The 19,830-nt window shown below is 49.2% G+C and overlaps 1 protein-coding gene across 1 annotated transcript in view; it reads left to right on the top strand.

The window, feature by feature from the left end:
• LOC140395694 (sodium/iodide cotransporter-like) overlaps positions 1 to 19,830 on the top strand; it is a 200,068-nt gene that overhangs the window by 35,550 nt on the left and 144,688 nt on the right. Inside the window, exon 4 of the mRNA XM_072483769.1 lies at positions 17,515 to 17,644. Coding sequence (XP_072339870.1) covers positions 17,515 to 17,644 — 130 coding nt within the window. The remainder of the gene's footprint in view (positions 1 to 17,514; positions 17,645 to 19,830) is intronic.

Raw genomic sequence — 19,830 nt, 5'->3', positions numbered from 1 at the left:
GTACCAAAACTAAACCGTTCACCATAAACATACATGATGGACAGTTTGCGGATTACTGCAATGTCATTGCCCACTCTGAACTAGGTTTGCAAATTACTCTTGATCTCTTAAATACCAGTATCAAGAGACTTTGCCTGTCCTTGAATGTTGCCAAAATAAAACTAATTTATCAATCCAGACCGTGTCAACCAAACATTCACCTCCCATTACTGTTGAAGGTGAGACTCTGGAATATGTTAAGTACTTTTCAAAACTTGGCAGACATTTCTCTCGAAAGGCCACCTTTGATAAGGAGATCTATCAGCTGTGCCAGCGCAATCTTCTGCATGCGGGAACGGCAAGTGTTTCACAAAAAAGACGCCCCTAAAGTCAACAAAAGTCTCAGTATACAGAGCAGTTGTTGTCATGTGATTGATAAGCAATAAGTTGTACCACATGAGACTAGATGATTCGGGCCCACCAACAACCTGTGCTCTGAGAAGAGTTCCAGTGTCCATGAAGCAGAAAGTAGCTCTTGAGCTGCATTGGATGACCAAGAGGAGGCATCATAACACCTATAAACAAGGCGACAGAATGTGTTTCAGCAATGGTGGCCATAGTGAAGAAAGATGGCACGGTCAGGATTTGTGTTGACCCTGTTGTTACAACACGCTGAGCGAGTGCACGGACAATTCTAGCCCCACAGACCCCGGAATGCCTGCATAAGTGAATTAACCAAGAATTGGAATCAAGTTCTTGAGATCTTTGACCCTCGATTGCTCCAATGACTTACAGGCAACAGATATAACAAGACAATGGAACATCGGTCTGCTAATCTAATTATTCCTATCCTTCAATGTCCCACCCTCTACCCACAGACACACAAGACAGACACATAATTCTTTGGGTTGTGGGGGTGAGACCCAAACAAACCCGGGGAGAATGCACTGTCATGTGAATGTCCCTTTAAGAAAATTGTGCTTTATCAAATGGTTCCAGTGATGTCATTGTGTGGGCGGAGCTGGAAGTTCTTTTTGGCTCTGTGTTTAGTTTTGCTTTCAGTTGGAGAGCTGTATTCAAAGCAAGCAGATGTGTATTGATCTCGCTCTCTGCAATCTAAATGTCCCCAGATCACTTGATGATTTCAAAGTAATACCTATTTCTATAAGGAATGCAAACCTACTGTCTTTGTTAAAAAGGGTTTTTTGACTTAAGGATGTTGTTTGGAAAGTTATTAAGGGTTATCTATAGAGTACTGTATTTTTTGGGGGGGTTATCGGTGTTGGTAGTTGGTAAGATGTTTACTGTGGGTTTATAAACTGTTAACTGGATTCATAGAATAAACATTGTTTTTGTTTAAAAATACTTTTAATTCTCTGTTGCATCACACCTGTAAAGCGGGCCCTTGTGCTCCCCATAACCAAAATCTATTAAATGTTGTGGGTCAGGTGAACTCCATAATATACTTTGGTGTTCTCTAAACCCCAGCCCATAATAGTACAAACTCCACACAGACAGTGAACTGGTGCCAGGATCGAACCTGGATCCTCGGCGCCATGAGGCAGCAGTGCTAACCATGAGCCACCGTGCCGACCATGATATCATTGTTGATGACATCCTGGTTTGGGCCGTACTATGCAAGAACATGATGCATTTCTTTCCTTCGTCCTTGACAGAGTCAAGACCATACATATTAGCAAGAAGAAGCACGGTTTTGTGAAGGGGAGGTCGTGTCTCACTAACTTGATAGAGTTTTTCCGAGGAGGTCACAAAGATGGTTGATGCAGGTAAGGCAGTGGATGTTGTCTATATGGACTTCAGTAAGTGAAGTTGACAAGGTTCCTCATGGCAGACTAGTACAAAAGATGAAGTCACACGGGGTCAGAGGTGAGCTGGCAAGATGGATACAGAACTGGCTAGGTCATAGAAGTGGAGATGCCGGCGTTGGACTGGGGTGAGCACAGTATGAAGTCTTACAACACCAGGTTAAAGTCCAACAGGTTTGTTTCGATGTCACTAGCTTTCGGAGCGCTGCTCCTTCCTCAGGTGAGGAAGGCATTGATCCCTGATCAGAGGGATCCCTGATCCCTCAGAAGATGCAGACACGCCAAATGTCTTTATTCCTTAGGAAGTAGAGACATTGTTGGGCTTTCTTGACTGTTGCATCAACGTGAGTGGACCAGGATAGACTGTTGGTGATGGTGACCCCCAGGGACCAGCTATTGGCCATCTCTACTTTGGAGCTATTGATGCAGACGGGAGTGTGAGTCGTCCTATGCTTCCTGAAGTCGATGATCACCTGTCGATGATTCACCTGAGGAAGGAGCAGCGCTCCGAAAGCTAGTGACATCGAAACAAACCTGTTGGACTTTAACCTGGTGTTGTAAGACTTCGTACTAGGTCATAGAAGGCAGAGAGTAGCAATGGAAGGGTGCTTTTCTGATTGGAGGGCTGTGACTAGTGGTGTTCCGCAGGGATCAATGCTGGGACCTTTGCTGTTCGTAGTATATATAAATGATTTGGAAGAAAATGTAACTGGTCTGATTAGTAAGTTTGCGGACGACACAAAGGTTGGTGGAATTGCGGATAGCGATGAAGACTGTCAGAGGATGCAGCAGGATTTAGATTGTTTGGAGACTTGGGCGGAGAGATGGCAGTTGGAGTTTAATCCGGACAAATGTGAGGTAATGCATTTTGGAAGGCCTAATGCAGGTAGGGAATATACAGTGAATGGTAGAACCCTCAAGAGTATTAACAGTCAGAGAGAAATCTAGGCGTACAGGTTCACAGGTCACTGAAAGGGGCAACACAGGTGGAGAAGGTAGTCAAGAAGGCATATGGCATGCTTGCCTTCATTGGCCGGGGCATTGAGTATAAGAATTGGCAAGTCATGTTGCAGCTGTATAGAACCTTAGTTAGGCCACACTTGGAGTATAGTGTTCAATTCTGGTCGCCACACTACCAGAAGGATGTGAAGGCTTTAGAGAGGGTGCAGAAGAGATTTACCAGGATGTCGCCTGGTATGGAGGGCATAAGCTATGAGGAGAGGTTGAATAAACTCGGTTTGTTCTTACTGGAACGACGGAGGTTGAGGGGCGACCTGATAGAGGTCTACAAAATTATGAGGGGCATAGACAGAGTGGATAGTCAGAGGCTTTTCCCCAGTGTAGAGGGGTCAATTACTAGGGGGCATAGGTTTAAGGTGCGAGGGGCACGGTTTAGATGAGATGTACGAGGCAAGTTTTTTAAACAGAGGGTAGTGGGTGCCTGGAACTCGCTACCGGAGGAGGTGGTGGAAGCAGGGACGATAGTGACATTTAAGGGGCATCTTGACAAATACATGAATAGGATGGGAATAGAGGATACGGACCCCGGAAGTGTAGAAGATTTTAGTTTAGAAAGGCAGCATGGTCAGCGCAGCTTGGAGGGCCGAAGGGCCTGTTCCTGTGCTGTACTTTTCTTTGTTCCTTGTTCTACAGCTGAACCTTAACCCTGCAAAATGTAGATTCAGGGTCAACCAGGTTCCTTATGTGGGCCATACTTCCAGTCGATGGTGTGAAGCCCAATCCAGACAGGACAATAGCTACGTGACACATGGTCATTCCTGTGGCCAAACACGCTTTACAGCGCTTTCCCGATATTACAAATTATCTTGGGCCATGTTACAATGATGTCACTGGACCTCTTCATCAACTTCTCCACCATCGAATGTTTTTGATTTGATTTATTGTCACAAGTACCAAAGTACAGTGAAAAGAATTTTTCTGCGGCCGAGAGAACATACACAGTACCTACATAGTAGAAAAAAAGAATAATCAACAGAGAAAATTGACAAATGGTACATCGACACACAGTGGTTGGTTACAGTGAGGAACAAGGGGCCAAACAAAGCAAATACATGAGCAAGAGCAGGGAACAGACCAGTCCGAGGGGGAGTCGCTGAGGAGTCTGGTAGCTGTGGGGAAGAAGCTGTTCCTATGTCTGGATGTGCGGGTCTTCAGACTTCTGTACCTTCTGCCTGATGGAAAGGTCTGGAAGAAGGCAATGACTGGGTGGGAGGGGTCTCTGATGCTGTCTGCCTTCCTGAGGCAGCGGGAGGTGTATACAGAATCAATGTGGGGGTGGCTGAGTGGCTGAGTTCACCACTCTCTGCAGTTTCTTGCAATCTTGGACCGAGCAGTTGCCAAACCAAGCTGTGATGCAGCCAGGCAGGATGCTCTCTGTGGCACATCTGTAGAGGTTTGTGAGAGTCGATGCAGACATGCCAAATTTCTTTATTCCTTAGGAAGTAGAGACGTTGTTGGGCTTTCTTGACTGTTGCATCAACGTGAGTGGACCAGGATAGACTGTTGGTGATGGTGACCCCCAGGGACCAGCTATTGACCATCTCCACTTCGGAGCCATTGATGCAGACGGGAGTGTGAGTCGTCCTATGCTTCCTGAAGTCGATGATCAGTTCCTTGGTCTTTCCGACATTTAGAGAGAGGTTGTTTTCGCTACACCATGCAACCAAGTGATTTATTTCCCTTCTGTAGTCTGATTCATCATTGTTTGAGATACGACCCACCACAGTCGTATCATCCGCAAACTTATAAGTTGAGTTGGAGTTAAATCTTGCCACACAGTTATGTGTGTACAGGGAGTACAGTAGAGGACTGAGCACACATCCTTGCGGTGCCCCGGTGTTGAGGACCATTGTGCAGGAGGTGCTGTTGTCTATCCTGACAGATTTGATTTGATTTATTATTGTCACATGTATTAGTATACAGTGAAAAGTGTTGTTTCTTGCATGCTGTACCGTACATAGGGGCAGCACGGTAGCATTGTGGATAGCACAATTGCTTCACAGCTCCAGGGTCCCAGGTTCGATTCCGGCTTGGGTCACTGTCTGTGCGGAGTCTGCACATCCTTCCCGTGTGTGCGTGGGTTTCCTCCGGGTGCTCCGGTTTCCTCCCACAGCCCAAAGATGTGCAGGCTAGGTGGATTGGCCGTGATAAATTGCCCTTAGTGTCCAAAATTGCCCTTAGTGTTGGGTGGGGTTACTGGGTTGTGGGGATAGGGTGGAGGTGTTGACCTTGGGTGGGGTGCTCTTTCCAGGAGCCGGTGCAGACTCGATGGGCTGAGTGGCCTCCTTCTGCACTGTAAATTCTAAATTCTATGATAGGGAAGGAAGGAGAGACTGCAGAATATAGTGTTACAGTTATAGCAAGGTCTAGAGAAAAGATCAACTTAATTTGAATAAAAACATTGTTCGAGAGTTTAAAAGAGTTAGAATGAAGTTTTAGAAGCATAGAACGAGAGTAAAAGATAGAATTAGAGGGTATGCTGGGCACAGCTTGCAAGAAGTCGCGTCGCTCCAGCACCATCTTAGATTGCGATCAGTTGGAGAGGAAGTCAAGAATCCAGCTGCACAGAGAGGGGTCAAGTCCAAGGTTGCAGAGTTTGGTTATTAGTCTTGTTGGGATAATGGTGTTGAAGGCGGAGATGTAGTCTATGAACAGCAGTCTTACGTAGGTTTCCTTGTTGTCGAGGTGTTTGAGTGTTGATTGTAGAGCCAGGGAGATAGCATATGCTGTGGACCAGTTGCGGTGATAGGGAAACTGCAGTGGATCGAGACCGTCTGGGAGGCTGGCGTTCATCCATCTCATGATTAGCCGCTCGAAGCATTTCATGATAACAGACGTCAGGGCCACTGGTCGGTAGTCATTGAGGCAGGCTACCTTGTTCTTCTTTGGTACTCGTATTGGCACTGGTTCTGGGAAGAGGTACTGGTATGGGTACTGGTACTGGGAAGAGGAAGGCCTCTGCCATTTCCTGGAGATAGGACTCCGCCTGAAAAGTGTTTTCCAGTCTTGAGTGGTCATTTACCTGGGATATCGGATTGACAAGGACAGTTTGCACCCGGCGGAAAAGAAAGTCTGAGCTATCAAGCGGGCCCCAACACCAGAGAATATGACAGAGTTAAGGTCATTCGTCGAACTCGTTAATTATTATGGAAAGTTCATTCCAAACCTGGCGATCATACTGACACTGCTACATGCGCTCTTAAAGAAGGACCAGAAATACGTCTGGAAGGCACCACAAGACAAGGCATTTGCCAAAGTAAAATGCCAACTATTATCCTCTAAACTACTAACACACTATGTCCCATCTAAACAGCTTATAGTCATGTGCGAAGCCTCCCCATATGACATTGAGGCAGTGTTGTCTCATTGGTGGGATTATGGAACAGATGAGCTGATAGCCTATGCTTCAAGAACCTTGGCTGATGCAGAGCGCAGGTATGCTCAGATTGAAAAGGCGGGACTGGTTGTGACCTTTGTGGTTAAAAGTTTCATCAATATGTCTCTGGAGGTCACTTTGGAATTCGCACAGACCACAAACCTTGCTTGGCCTTTTCAAAGAAGAGAAGGTGACACCACCAATCATGCCGGCCAGGATCCAGCGATCAGCATTGCTGTTGGCAGCGTATGAATTGAGTATTGCCTGGGCACGCAGATTGAGCAGGCGGATGCCTTAACTGACTCCCATTGCCAAACGCCCCTTCCCACCAATGGTGGACAAAGTTGTGTTGGGTTTAATTCTATGGACACATTGTCTGTCAGAGCATCACAAATTTGTGTGTGGACGCAAAACGATCCTACGTTGGCAAAGTTGTGCCACATAATTCTACATGGGGGACTTCAGGGGAAACTTCCTGAAGAACTGAGCACATTCACAACTAAGCAACAGGAGCTTTGTGTTGAAGATGGTATTCTCTTGTCCGTGTATTAGTTCCGAGGCAGGAAAACCATTTTACAGGACCTGCACAATGGACATTTGAGAGTGTCCAAAATGAAGTTGCTCGCCAGGAACTACATGTAGTAGTCTGGGCTCAATGGTGATATCAAAAGATTGGCGCAGTAGTGTGAGGTGTGCCAAGAGCTTCAAAACTTCCAGCCATCAGCCTCGCTCCACTCCGGGAATGGCCAAGGTAGCCTTGAGTGCAGTTACGTGCCAACTTTGTCAGGCCCTGCCTGGGATCAATGTTCCTACTACTAATCGACGCCCAGTCGAAATGGATGTATGTGTACAGGTTGTCATTCACCAATTTGCAGACCACCACAGAAAAGCTACGCCAATCGGTCAGCATGCACAGTGTTCCAGAGGTCCTCGACACAGATAACGGCGCCCATTCACTAGCAAGGAATTCCTGAGGTTCATGTGGACCACCCCATGTCACCCCTCTACAAATGGTCTGGCTGAGCGGACAGGGCAAACTTTCAAGAGGGGCACGAATAAACAAACTGCAGGATCAGTTGAAAGGAAACTGGCACGCTTTTTGTTCACCTATCGGACCACACCGCAGATGATGACCAGGGTAGTGCCAGCAGAACTACTGATGGGCCGATGGCTATGAACCCGCCTAAGCTTAACATTTCCCGACCTTGGTGCGAGAATGGGGAAGAAACAAGATCTCCAGAAGAGGTACCATGATTACCGGAAGCAGGACAGAGGGTCCAAGCCAGGGGACACTGTGTATATCCAGAATTTTGGGGACGGTGCACAGTGGATACTGGGGACCACAGTGGAGAAAACAGGACCAGTCTCTTATATGGTCAAAACCAGAGAACGGACTGCATGCAAACATGTGGACCATTTCTTTTGTAAGGGCCCCGAAGAATCCAGCACGAGTTTTAAGGATACAAAATAATAAAGTTTATTTACTATAACAATATATACATAACAGTAGCAGTAACTTCCCTTGCTACCTTCTCCTTCCTCTTGGTTCCTGGACTGGCCAGCTTATTTATAGTAGGAGTTTCTCCGCCCCCCTCATTGGGAAAGTTCATACTCCCATAGGATTGTGGGATAATCATTAGTCCCCAGCCAATCGTCAGTAGGCAGGTTATAACATCCCTCCCCCCCAAAGTCCAAGGAATCCACCGTAGGCCCTGGCGAAGGAAGGCGTCGAACTCGTTTGGCCGCAGGCCGGACGCCATTTGCACGCGGCGCTGGATCAGGCGGCGTATAACGAGACGGAGACCGGCGCTTCCGTGATGAACGGCGCGGTTGTACATCCACGGCCTGTGGACCCGAGGATTCCCCCTCTGATTCATCCTGTGTCTCCATCTCGGAGTCAGAGTCTGCTGCCTCCGTCATGTCAGCGTCTCTGTCCCCATTCGGTCCCGTCATGACCTGCGCAGGCTTCGAGTGAGGCACCAGTGGAAGATTTGGAGGACTACCTTACCTTGTTTCTGGTCTTTGCCGCTGTTGAACTGAGCTCCGGGGGCGGGGAATCTTTTGCGGGGATGATCTTCTGGACCGGACGTGGTCTACATGTTTTCGCTGGAGACGACCCTGGGCTTGCACTTGGTACGATATAGGGCCCGTTTGGCGAAAGATTACCCCAGGAACCCATTGGGCTCCACCAGCAAAATTCCGCACGAATACTGGGTCACCGGGAGCAAACTGCCGAATCGGACGATGCTGAGACAATCCCGGTCCCTGCCGTTCTTGTGTGCGGCGTACTTTTGCGCCAATGTCCGGGAAGACCATACTAAGGCGGGTGCAAAGTCTCCGGCCCATTAGGAGTTCTGCGGGAGCTACTCCAGTCACTGTATGGGGGGTGGTCCTGTACGTAAACAAAAACCGAGCCAGTCTCGTGTCCATTGATCCGGAAGACTTCTTCTTTAGGCCTCTTTTGAATGTTTGCACTGCACGCTCTGCCAACCCATTTGAAGCCGGGTGGTATGGGGCAGTGCGGATATGGCGGATGCCGTTCATCTTTGTAAACCTAGCAAACTCCTCACTCGTGAATGGAGTGCCATTATCCGTGACCAGCACCTCGGGGAGGCCATGCGTGCTAAATGATAAACGCATTTTTTCAATTGTTGCGCAGGACGTTGTCCCCTGCATCTTATGCACCTCCAGCCATTTGGACTGGGCGTCAATTAGTAGAAGGAACATGGATCCCTGAAAAGGGCCTGCGAAATCTGCATGTAAGTGTGCCCAAGGCCGCCCTGGCCATTCCCAGTGATGTAGGGGCGCGGCCGGCGGAAGCTTCTGATGCTCCTGGCAAATGGAGCAGTTTTGGGCCACCTTCTCAATGTCGGTGTCGAGGCCTGGCCACCAGACATAACTCCGGGCCAACATTTTCATCTTGGTCACGCCCGAATGCCCATTGTGCAAGTCTGATACTATCAGCTCCTGGCCTTTTTCCGGGACAACCACACGCGTCCCCCACAAGAGGATGCCGTCTTCCACGCTGAACTCTGACAGCTTGGAGGAAAATGCCCGTAACTCGCCTGGGAGCTGTCTATGCTGCCCACCATACAGGACTATGTGCCGAACCTTTGACAGGACTGGCTCCGTCTGGGTCCACTCACGGATCTGTGATGCCGTGACAGGCAAGGTGTCCATAAAATTTAGGGTTGCGACCACCTCACCGGTCGTGGGGGTCGACATGGGGCCGGTCGATAAAGGCAATCGGCTCAGTGCGTCGGCATTTGCTATCTGCGTACCTGGTTTGTGCTCCAGAGAATACTCATATGCAGCAAGCAACAAAGCCCAGCGCTGGATCCGTGCAGAAGCAATGGGCGGTATCGGCTTATCCTCTCTGAAGAGTCCCAGCAGGGGCTTATGATCAGTCACGATAGTGAAATGGCGGCCGTACACATACTGGTGGAAGCGTTTCACCGCGAAAACCACTGCCAGGCCCTCCTTCTCGATCTGCGCGTACTTCTTCTCCGCTGCAGTCAATGTGCGGGAGGCGAAAGCTATCGGTCGCTCGGCCCCGTTCTCCATCTTGTGGGACAGGACAGCCCCAATACCATACGGGGATGCATCACATGTGACGAGCAAAGGCTTTCCCGGATCATAGTGGGTTAGTAACCCAGACGACGACAATTGTTGCTTTACCCGCCGGAAAGCGGTTTCTTGCGGCTGACCCCAAACTCAGGTGTGATTTTTTCTTTAGCAGCAGGTGTAAGGGGGCCAGCGTAGTTGCCAGATTGGGGAGGAACTTCCCGTAATAGTTTACGAGACCGAGAAAAGAACGAAGATGCGAAGTGTCAGTCGGGGTGGGGGCATGTTGAATTGCACGCACCTTCTCTGCGACGGGGTGCAGACCCTCGCGGTCCACCCGATAACCTAGGTAGACTACTTCTTTTGCCTGAAATACGCACTTTGTGTGACGTAAACGGACTCCAGCCTCCGAAAGGCGTTTGAGGACAGCCTCCAGATTTTCCAAATGCTCTTGCTCCGACGTCCCTGTAATCAACACGTCATCTAGGTAGACAGCCACACGTGGTAAACCTCTCAAAATGCCCTCCATAACACGTTGAAAAATTGCGCAGGCAGAGGATACTCCAAAGGGCAACCGTGTATATTCATACAGGCCCCGGTGTGTGTTAATTGTTACATATGGTCGGGAGGCAGGGTCCAGCTCCAACTGCAGGTAGGCGTGACTCATATCTAATTTTGTGAATGAGAGTCCGCCTGCAAGTTTCGCGCAGAGTTCCTCTATGCGAGGCATTGGGTATCGGTCGAGTCGGGAAACTGTATTCACTGTAAGTTTATAGTCGCCACACAAGCGAACTGTGGCATCTGGCTTCATTACTGGCACAATTGGTGCTGCCCAGTCAGCAAAACGGACAGGCCTGATAATACCCAAACTCTCCAAACGAGTGAGCTCCCCTTCTACCTTCTCGAGCAAAGCGTAAGGCACTGGGCGCGCCCGGAAATAGCGCGGTGTGGCTCCTGGTTCAACTTGGATACGGGCTACGGCCCCTTTTATTTTCCCCAGACCAGGCTGGAATACTTCTGGGTATCGTCCTAGCACCTCAATCAACCCTCCAGAAACTGTTTGGAGGATGTGCTGCCATTGCAACCGCAAATGGCGCAACCAGTCCCGACCCAACAGGCTGGGCCCATGGCCACGCACTACGATAAGTGGGAAACGCCCCTCCTGGCGTCCATAGACAACAGGGGTCATTGTAGTTCCTGCAATGTCCAGTGGTTCCCCTGTGTAGGTGGCCAACCTGGCCTGTGAGTCAGTTAGTGTAAGGGTCTGTATACCCTGCTTGATGCGGTCGAATGTCCTCTGGGCGATCACGGAGACCGCTGCGCCAGTATCCAACTCCATCTCCAGCGGGTGGCCATTGACCCGTACTGTCACCTTAATGGGGGCCACACGGGGAGCTGCCACACAATGCAGCTGCAGGCAGTCGTCCTCCGTCTCCACGTCCTCAGGAGTGGTCGCCGCAGGTTCATCCACATGGAAGGTACGGCCTCTGGGCTGGTCCCAGTTACGGCCCCTGGGCTGGTCCCAGTTTCGGTCGGAACGACGGCGCCTCTGGCGTCCCCAGGACCGCCGTCCGCGACGGGGTTGGCGCCTACAAGTCTGACACGGACATGGCTCCTCATCCATTGGCTCTGGAGAAGGCTCCCTTCGGGGAGGAATGTCCGATGGCCACTGGCGTCGGTCTGGTTGTTGCCTCGCCCAAGGTACCGCAGGAGTGCGGGTGGACGTTTTGGGGCGGAAAGGGTTTCGCCCCAAGGCATGCACTTCCATTCCCTGTAGCTCCTGTACTCCTCGCTCTGCGCTGTCTCGGGACAAGACTATTTGTATTGCCTGTTGAAAAGTCAATGTTGGCTCCGCTAACAACTTTCTCTGGGTGGCCGCATTGTTAATACCGCAAACCAAACGGTCGCGTAACATTTCTGACGAGGTCTCACCATAGTCACAGTATTCCGCAATCCCGCGTAGCCTGGATAAAAAATCGGCAAGGGATTCTCCAGGGGTCCTCTCAGCGGTATTAAACCGGTAACGCTGGACTATCGTGGACGGGGTTGGGTTAAAGTGTTGCCCACTATATTCACAAGTTCGTCAAACGTTTTGGTGTCCGGCGCAGCTGGGTACGTAAGGCTCCTAATCACCCCAAACGTATGCAGCCCGCAGGCGGTGAGCAATATGACCACCTGGCGCTCGTTTTCAGTGATATTGTTTGCCCGGAAATAGTAACGCATCCGTTGTGTGTACTGGTTCCAGCTTTCCAGCGCAGCATCAAAAACATCCAAACGTCCGTACAGAGGCATGGTATAATAGAAAACAACTTCCAACCTGTATCCAACAAAAATCCAGGGAGGTGGCTTCAGCAGTGTAGACAGCTATTCACTTTTACCTTCGTCGCCAGTTTTGTAAGGGCCCCGAAGAATCCAGCACGAGTTTTAAGGATACAAAATAATAAAGTTTATTTACTATAACAATATATACATAACAGTAGCAGTAACTTCCCTTGCTACCTTCTCCTTCCTCTTGGTTCCTGGACTGGCCAGCTTATTTATAGTAGGAGTTTCTCCGCCCCCCTCATTGGGGAAGTTCATACTCCCATAGGATTGTGGGATAATCATTAGTCCCCAGCCAATCGTCAGTAGGCAGGTTATAACAATTTCAAAGGCAGGAAGCCGGCACCAGAGACAGCCCCATAAGATGAATCAGTCCCTTGTTCCCCTTTCCCACCATCCATGAGCCAGGGAGTACTGCTCTCCAAGGACCGGAGCACAGGACTACACGAGATGGAAGATTCTGCGTCGACTATGGAGATGGAATCGTCCATAATCTCGGATGAAAGTTTGGTCAGGAAGATACCTCTGACAGGAGGTATTGGTGCAGAAGTAATGCTCCCCAACACGTTATGCACCCTCTGACCCAGCCCCGTGACCATTAGAAGGGCAGCGGCGGGAAAAGCGGCAAAAGAGATCTCCTCTGCCTCCAACAACAGAGGGACCTATGGACTTGTGGGGGAGGGATGTAATAACCCTACAAGACTACAGGGATGACTCAATTGATCTCCCCCGCTGAGGGGTGGAGGCCTAGCAGCTGGGGCTCGTGAAACTAAAACTTAAAAGCCGGCCAGGATTGGGACTGGTATGATTGGTAGACACAGCGGGGACCTACATGCTGTATGCCACATTGTAGCCTTTTCTTTGCCTTAAGAATTAACCTGTGTTTGGATCACATTCTTGGGTCTCCTGAAGATTTTACAACTGGAAAGAGTCCGGATTAGATCTTTGAGTTGTCCGAGTTATAGACTATCAGTCCAATTTCTTGTCCTTCATGGTCTTGGTGAAGGCCAAGGCAGCAGTTGCAGTTGGATCATTGAAAGACTTTGCGGAGTCGTCTGGTATATCTTTCAACGTTGTGGAATAAAGCACAACATAATAATAATTATAACCTGTATTATTGTCATAAGTAGGCTTACATTAACACTGCAATGAAGTTACTGTGAAAAGCCCCTAATCGCCACATTCAGTGGTACACAGAGGGAGAATTCAAAATGTCCAAATTACCTAACAAGCACATCTTTTGGGACTTGTGGGAGGAAACCGGGTGACCTGGAGGAAACCCACGCAGACACGGGGAGAATGTGTAGACTCCGCACAGACAGTGACCCAAGTCGGGTATCGAACCTGGGACCCTGGCACCGTGACGCAACAGTGCTAACCACTGTGCTACCGTGCCGCCCTTTTGGTGACCTTTAATAATAAAGAGCACTATTTTGGAACACCAGAGGAGGCAATGGAATTTGTGAGAGACGATGGACTGGCAGGTGATGGAGGACATTGAACTGTGGAGGAGGGGTGTGGAGAGGAATGTGGTTTTCCCTTTTTTCTGTCTGGTTCTTTGGTAATTCTTGTATGTTTCGTTCGGTTGGTGGTTGGGGAACTCTTCTCCTCCGAGATGTTTCGAGGCGATAGGCTTTTAACAAGGCTAAGGCGGCACTGTATTACAAGAAAGTTCAGTTTGGCATGATTTTTCCTGCACGTCTTTGTTGATCTATGAGAATGAACATCATCACTTTGAGACTCCAGAGGAAGCTGAGGCATTCATTCAAAGGAACGGACTGGGGTTGAAATAATTGTAATAATTGTATTGTATCCGAATTAAAAGAAAGTGGTTTGGAAAAGGAGGGATGGTCATTTGGAGATTTTTTTTCTAATTGTTCATTCTTGTTAATGGTTGAAGAGATATAGATGAGTTTGTTGTTTTATATGAAGAAGTTTACTGTTTTTGCTGTTCTTTACTTGGAATTTATAAGTCGGTTTTGGGAGAATGGGGCTGGTTGGGTATTTTGGAATTTTAAGGTTATTTAAGGCTCTCTCTGCGGGGGCTACTCCACTAGCTAGATTAATTAGTTAGTTAACAGAAGTGAGGAGATGGGTTTATCTGTGGCCCATATGAGGGGGAATTCATTTAATTTAAGCTTAGGGGTTATATTAATGGGATGGTTGAGGTGCAGTACGGGAGAGGGGGGTGTTTGGGGTTTTGTACATAGTTTACCTGGTTATTTGGGTGTGGTGTCAGTGGGTGGCGAGGGAAGGAGGGTGAGATACCCTCAATTACGACTCAGGAGAGGAGTTTGATAAACAAAGGCTTTAATAACCAGAAAACCAGACAGCTGCCGAGAAGTATGCTCACTGCACGCTGCCTACTGAACGTAACCTTATATACAGCTTCCTGGGGGCGGTGCCGGAGGCGGAGTCCCCCAGGGTTACAAACCCGGTCTTAAAGGGGCCTACGCATTAAAGGTACATGTGTATACAGATATCATTCATCACAGAGGGTTTAGTTCTCTGGTGGTGACTGGAGACTTTTCTTTGTCGATTTGTGCTGGAGGATTCGGCAGCCATTTTGTGTGGGTCTGGTGTCGACCTTTTCTGGAGGGTTGCTGGACTGCCTCATGAGACGGGAATAACTGACTCCAGTGGGAGAGGGGGTGGACGTTCCCCCCCCCCCCCCCCCCTTCGGCTGGTCACGTGGAATGTGAGGGTGTTGAGTGGCCCGGTTAAGAGATCCACGCACCTTAAGACCTTGAGGGCTGATGTGGTGCTGTTGCAGGAGATCCATTTCTGAGTTCGAGACCAGATATGGTTACTGAGGGGCTGGGTGGGGCAAGTGTTTTATTCAGGGTTCAATGGTAGGTCCAGGGACTGTAATCCTGATCAACAGGAGCCCTTCCAGGGGGAGGATTTTGATGGACCCAAATGGGAGGTATGTTATGGACAGTGTGCTGTAAGCGGGTGCACTGGTTGTGCTGGTCAATGTACATGCCCCAAATTAGGATGGCGCAACTTTTATTAATAGGTCACGGATACCGGATATGGATTCACCATAACTGAGCTTAGGTCGGGATTTTAATTGCGTTTTGGACCCCCAACTGGATAAATCAAGACATAAGGTGTCAAGACCTTCTGCGATGGCAAAGGCTCTGTTGTCCTTCGTGGAGCAGATGGGCAGCTGACCCTTGGAGGTTTGTACACCCGTGTGACAGGGATTTCTCATTCTTTTCTCAGGTGCACCAGGTCTTTTCTTGGATTGAATTTTTTTTTTGTAGTCGGTAGGTCCTTGCTGCCGGGGGTGGTGGAGCCGGGATACACAGCAATGATGATCTCTGATCACACCACGCACTATGTAGGAGTCGGGATACTCAGCAATGATGATCTCTGATCACGCCCCGCACTATGTAGACATGGTAGCTGGCTCGGGTCCTGCTCAGCAGCCCCTTTGGAGGTTTGAGAATTCGCTGTTGCCGGATAAAGGTTTTTGCGAGAGGATCTCCTCTGTCATCAAGGAATATTTGAGTTTTATTAGGAGTGAGGAGATTTCCCCTTCAATGCTATGGTAGGCGCTGAAGGTGGTTGTAAAAGGGGAGATTATCTCCTTTAAAGCACACAAGCAAAAGAGTGAAAGGGGGGAGAGGCAGAGGTTGGCGGATGTCATCTTAGAGGTGGACCGTCAATACTCCATCAATCAGACACCAGAATTGCTGGCTAGCAGGAAGACTCTACAGGTGGAGTTTGGGCGGTGCGCTTGCTGCGATGTTTGTTGGGGGCTCTCTATGAACTCTGGGAGATAACTAGTCGCCTGCTGACACATCAGCTGAGATGGCAGGTGGCCTCTCGGGAAATTGTGCAAGTCAGGGATGGGGCTGGCAGACTGGTCTCCACCCCAACCAAGGTTAATGGATTGTTCAAAGTGCTCTATTGGAACCTGTATGAGTCGGAACACCCGGAGGACGAGTCCTTAATATCAAAGGTTTTAGACGGTCTGGCCTTCTTGGTAGTGGAGCAGGAGGAGAGGGAGGAATTGGAAAATCCTCTGACTCTAGAGGAGATTAAGGAGAATGTGGGATTGATGCAGTCGGGGAAGGGGCCGGGACCTGACAGGTTCCCCATTGAATTTTTAAAAACGTGTTCTGGGTTGCTGATCCCAGTGCTGCTTGAGATGTTCAAGGACTCTCTGATTCAAGAGACGTTATCGACCACTTTGGTGCAAGCGACGATCTCCTTGATATTAAAGAAGGATAACGGCCTGATGAAATATGAGTCGTAACGGCCTGATGAAATATGAGTCGTACCGCCCTATATCTTTGTTGAATGCAGATGCAAAGTTGCTAGCGAAGGTATTGGCGAAGCGCTTGGCATCCTGCCTCCCAGGGATAATTTCAGAAGACCAGACAGGATTTATTAAGGGGTGGCAACTGTTGGCTAATGACCGGAGGCTGCTCAACGTGGTTCTGCCCCCCTCTCCATCCCCTGAAACGTAAGGGGTTAATTCTCTGGATGCAGAGAAGGCATTCGATAGGATGGAATGGAGCTATTTATTTGAGATCTTGTGCAGGTTTGGCTTTGGACCTATCCTGGTCATCCACAAAGTGGAGGCGAATAGAGAGAGGAGGCTGGAAGCATAGAGTGTCCTTACATGCGGACAACCTGTTACTGTATGTGACGGGCCCTCTCTCCAGTGCAGAGGAGATAATGAAACTGCTCGAGAGCTTTGGCTCCTTTTTGGGGGACAGATCGAACCTGGGTAAAAGCAAATATTTTCCAGTGAATTCCCCAGGAAGGGGAGCCGATCTGGGGAAGTTGTCTTTTTGCCTGGCCAGGTCCAACTTTCGTTACCTGGGAGTCCAGGTGGCCCACGACTGGGCCTCATTACAGAAGCTATTGTTGGCCACTCCTTGTATGATTTTCCTGATGATGCAGAATAGACTGACAGAAGACAATTCTCAGAGATTCAGTGGCACTATATGAAGAAAGGCACAGAGTTTTGAAGTGTTCTGGCCACCCTGGCCAACATTCTTCCCTCAGCCAAAACATGTGAACTGGTCATTTCCCCTTTTTTTTTTGTGATTTGTGTTTTCCTACACGTCCATATTTCAAAATGTAATCACTGTTACTAAAGCACTCTGAGACATTCTAGGGGCTGGTTTAGCACAATGGGCTAAACAGCCGGCTTGTAATGCAGAACAAGATCAAAAGCGCAGGTTCAATTCCCGTACCGGCCTCCCCGAACAGGTGCCGGAATGTGGCGACTAGGGGCTTATCACAGTAACTTCATTGAAGCCTACTTGTGACAATAAGTGATTATTATATTATTATTATTACATGGCAGATGTTATGTAAATGCAAGTTCTACCTTTCTTCGTAAATATTGTAAGACTTAAATGATCTTGTTTTATGTACAGCTCACATTTAACTTTGGTTTTACAGAGCTGTAGTCCTGAACTTGTTTGGCTCAGGTCTGTTGTTCACGTTATCCTGCCTCTGTGGATTAGTTATGTACGCTGTTTATGAAACCTGTGATCCAATAAAGATGAATAGAGTTAGTACTTCTGACCAGGTAAGTCAAAATAAATTAAAAATTAAATTAGCTTGTCATAATATGCACTGTGCTTTGTTTCTTTGCACAAGCATCACCAACAATGTATCTTTGTAATTCACATTCCTGACTCCACCATGAAAATGTATCAATTCCAGTCAGCACACTGTGGGCTGGATTCTTCCACCCTGCCCGCCGCAAGATCGCCATGGGCGAGATGTGGAAATTGGGAAAGCCCATTGACCTCAGGTGGGATTCTCCCGTCGCCAGACGGGCATGGCCGGAGAATTCAACCCCCCCCCCCGAAGCACAATTCAAGAATATATTTTTCTCAGGGTTTTCTTATCGTCAGGGCTACCACACATTTCTCTAGGTGTCCTGGCATTGTTCACCATCTTATGTTGCAACGTGATATGTTACTTGGAAGGGAAAGGAGCTTGCGAATGTTGGAGTGTGGGATTGTTAGTTGGGGGAGTGGGCCAGGAGGAACTGGGTGGTTGTCGTTTTTAGTGGGGTATTGGAGGGAGACCCTGGGTGGGGGCCACTTTGCTAGCGGGAAGGAGAGGGGGTGGGTAGTGAATGGGAGTGGAGTGGGGGGAGAGACTGCAATTCATTGGGCCAGGTTGGGTGGGGTGCAATGGGTCTAGTTGTTTGTTTATTTGGTGGGGTTATGTGGGAGGTTGTGGTGCCAAGCAGTTTGCAAGCCTGGAACAGGGGTAGGCAGTGGGGGGGGGGGGGGGGGGGGGGTGCGGAGACAATAGGGGATTGGGGGGAGAACTAACAGTGACAAGAGGATTCCCTTTCTCTCACCTTAAAGGTGAGGCTGGAAGCCATCTTAGGTGGGCTTGGGTCCCATGGATTTGTGGAGGAGTATTGTATCATGGAGGGGATGACTGATTCAAAGAGGAGGGGGGGGGGGTGGTGAGAGACCCCCAACAAGGTTAGTCACCTGGAACATGTGGGGCCTGGGGCTGGGGTGCTATTGGTTAAAGTCTTGATGTTGAGGTTGGAGTCCTGTCTCCCGGAGGTGGTGGGGGAAGATCAGACAGGTTTTGTGAAGGGTAGAAAACTGTCGTCCAACGTGAGGTGATTTCTCAACGTAGTTCTTACACGGCAGTAGGGCCTGAGCCAGAGATAATTGTGGCTGTGGATGCAGGCAAAGCGTTTGGTAGGGTTGAGTGGAAGTATCTTGGAGACGCTTGGGCTGGGTGCTAGGTTTGCGATCATAGGTCATAGAATTTACAGTGCAGAAGGAGGCCACCCAGCCATGGGACCTGCATCGGCCCCTGGAAAGAGCACCCCACTTAAGCCCACCCTATCCCTGTAACCCAACCCAACCTTTTTGGACATTAAGGGCAATTTATCATGGCCAATCCACCTAACCTTCACATTTTTGGACTGTGGGAGGAAACCGGAGCACCCGGAGGAAGCACGGGGAGAACGTGCAGACTCCGCACAGACTGTGACCCAAGCCGGAATCGAACCTGGGATCCTGGAGCTGTGAAGCAACTGTGCTAACCACTGTACTACCGTGCTGTCCGTGATGTGGGTGCGGCTGTTGTACGAAGTTCCGTCTGCTAATGTGTGCACTAATACCATGGCTTCAGAGTAAATTCGGTTGCATAGGGGGACGTTGCAGGGATGTCCCAAGTCTCCTCTATTGTTTGTGTTTGGCTATTGCTTTGAGGGCTTCGTACAAGTAGAGCAGAATTGTGAAGGGTGGAGTAGAACACAGGGTGTTCCTGTCTGCGGATGAACTTTTGCCGTATGTAAGGGATCTGTGGCCAGTTATGGGGGCATCATGGGTAGTGTGAAGTGGTTCGGCTCCTTCTCTTGGAATAAATTAAACTTTGGGAAGAGCGTGCACTTTGTGGTTAGTCCCTCAGTGGGAGGAACTGGGTTGGGGCGGCTGCCGTTCCGTCTGGCTGGGACTAGTTTTTGGTAGCTGGGGGTCCAGTTGGCTTGGGATTGGGCACGGCTTTGCAAATGTAATTACACTAGCCTGGTGAGCAAGATCAGGGTGAATCTACATTCTCCCCGTGTCTGCGTGGGTTTCCTCCGGGTGCTCCGGTTTCCTCCCACAGTTCAAAGACGTGCAGGATAGGTGGATTGGCCATGATAAAATTGCCCTTAGTGACCAAAAAGGTTAGGAGGGGTTATTGGGTTATGGGGATAGGGTGGAAGTGAGGGTTTAAGTGGGTCGGTGC

This window comes from Scyliorhinus torazame, chromosome 18, assembly GCF_047496885.1.
Source record: "Scyliorhinus torazame isolate Kashiwa2021f chromosome 18, sScyTor2.1, whole genome shotgun sequence".
Lineage (NCBI taxonomy): Eukaryota > Metazoa > Chordata > Chondrichthyes > Carcharhiniformes > Scyliorhinidae > Scyliorhinus > Scyliorhinus torazame.
The sequence above is the reverse complement of the archived record's forward strand: the minus strand, read 5'-3'. Positions and strand labels throughout refer to the sequence as shown.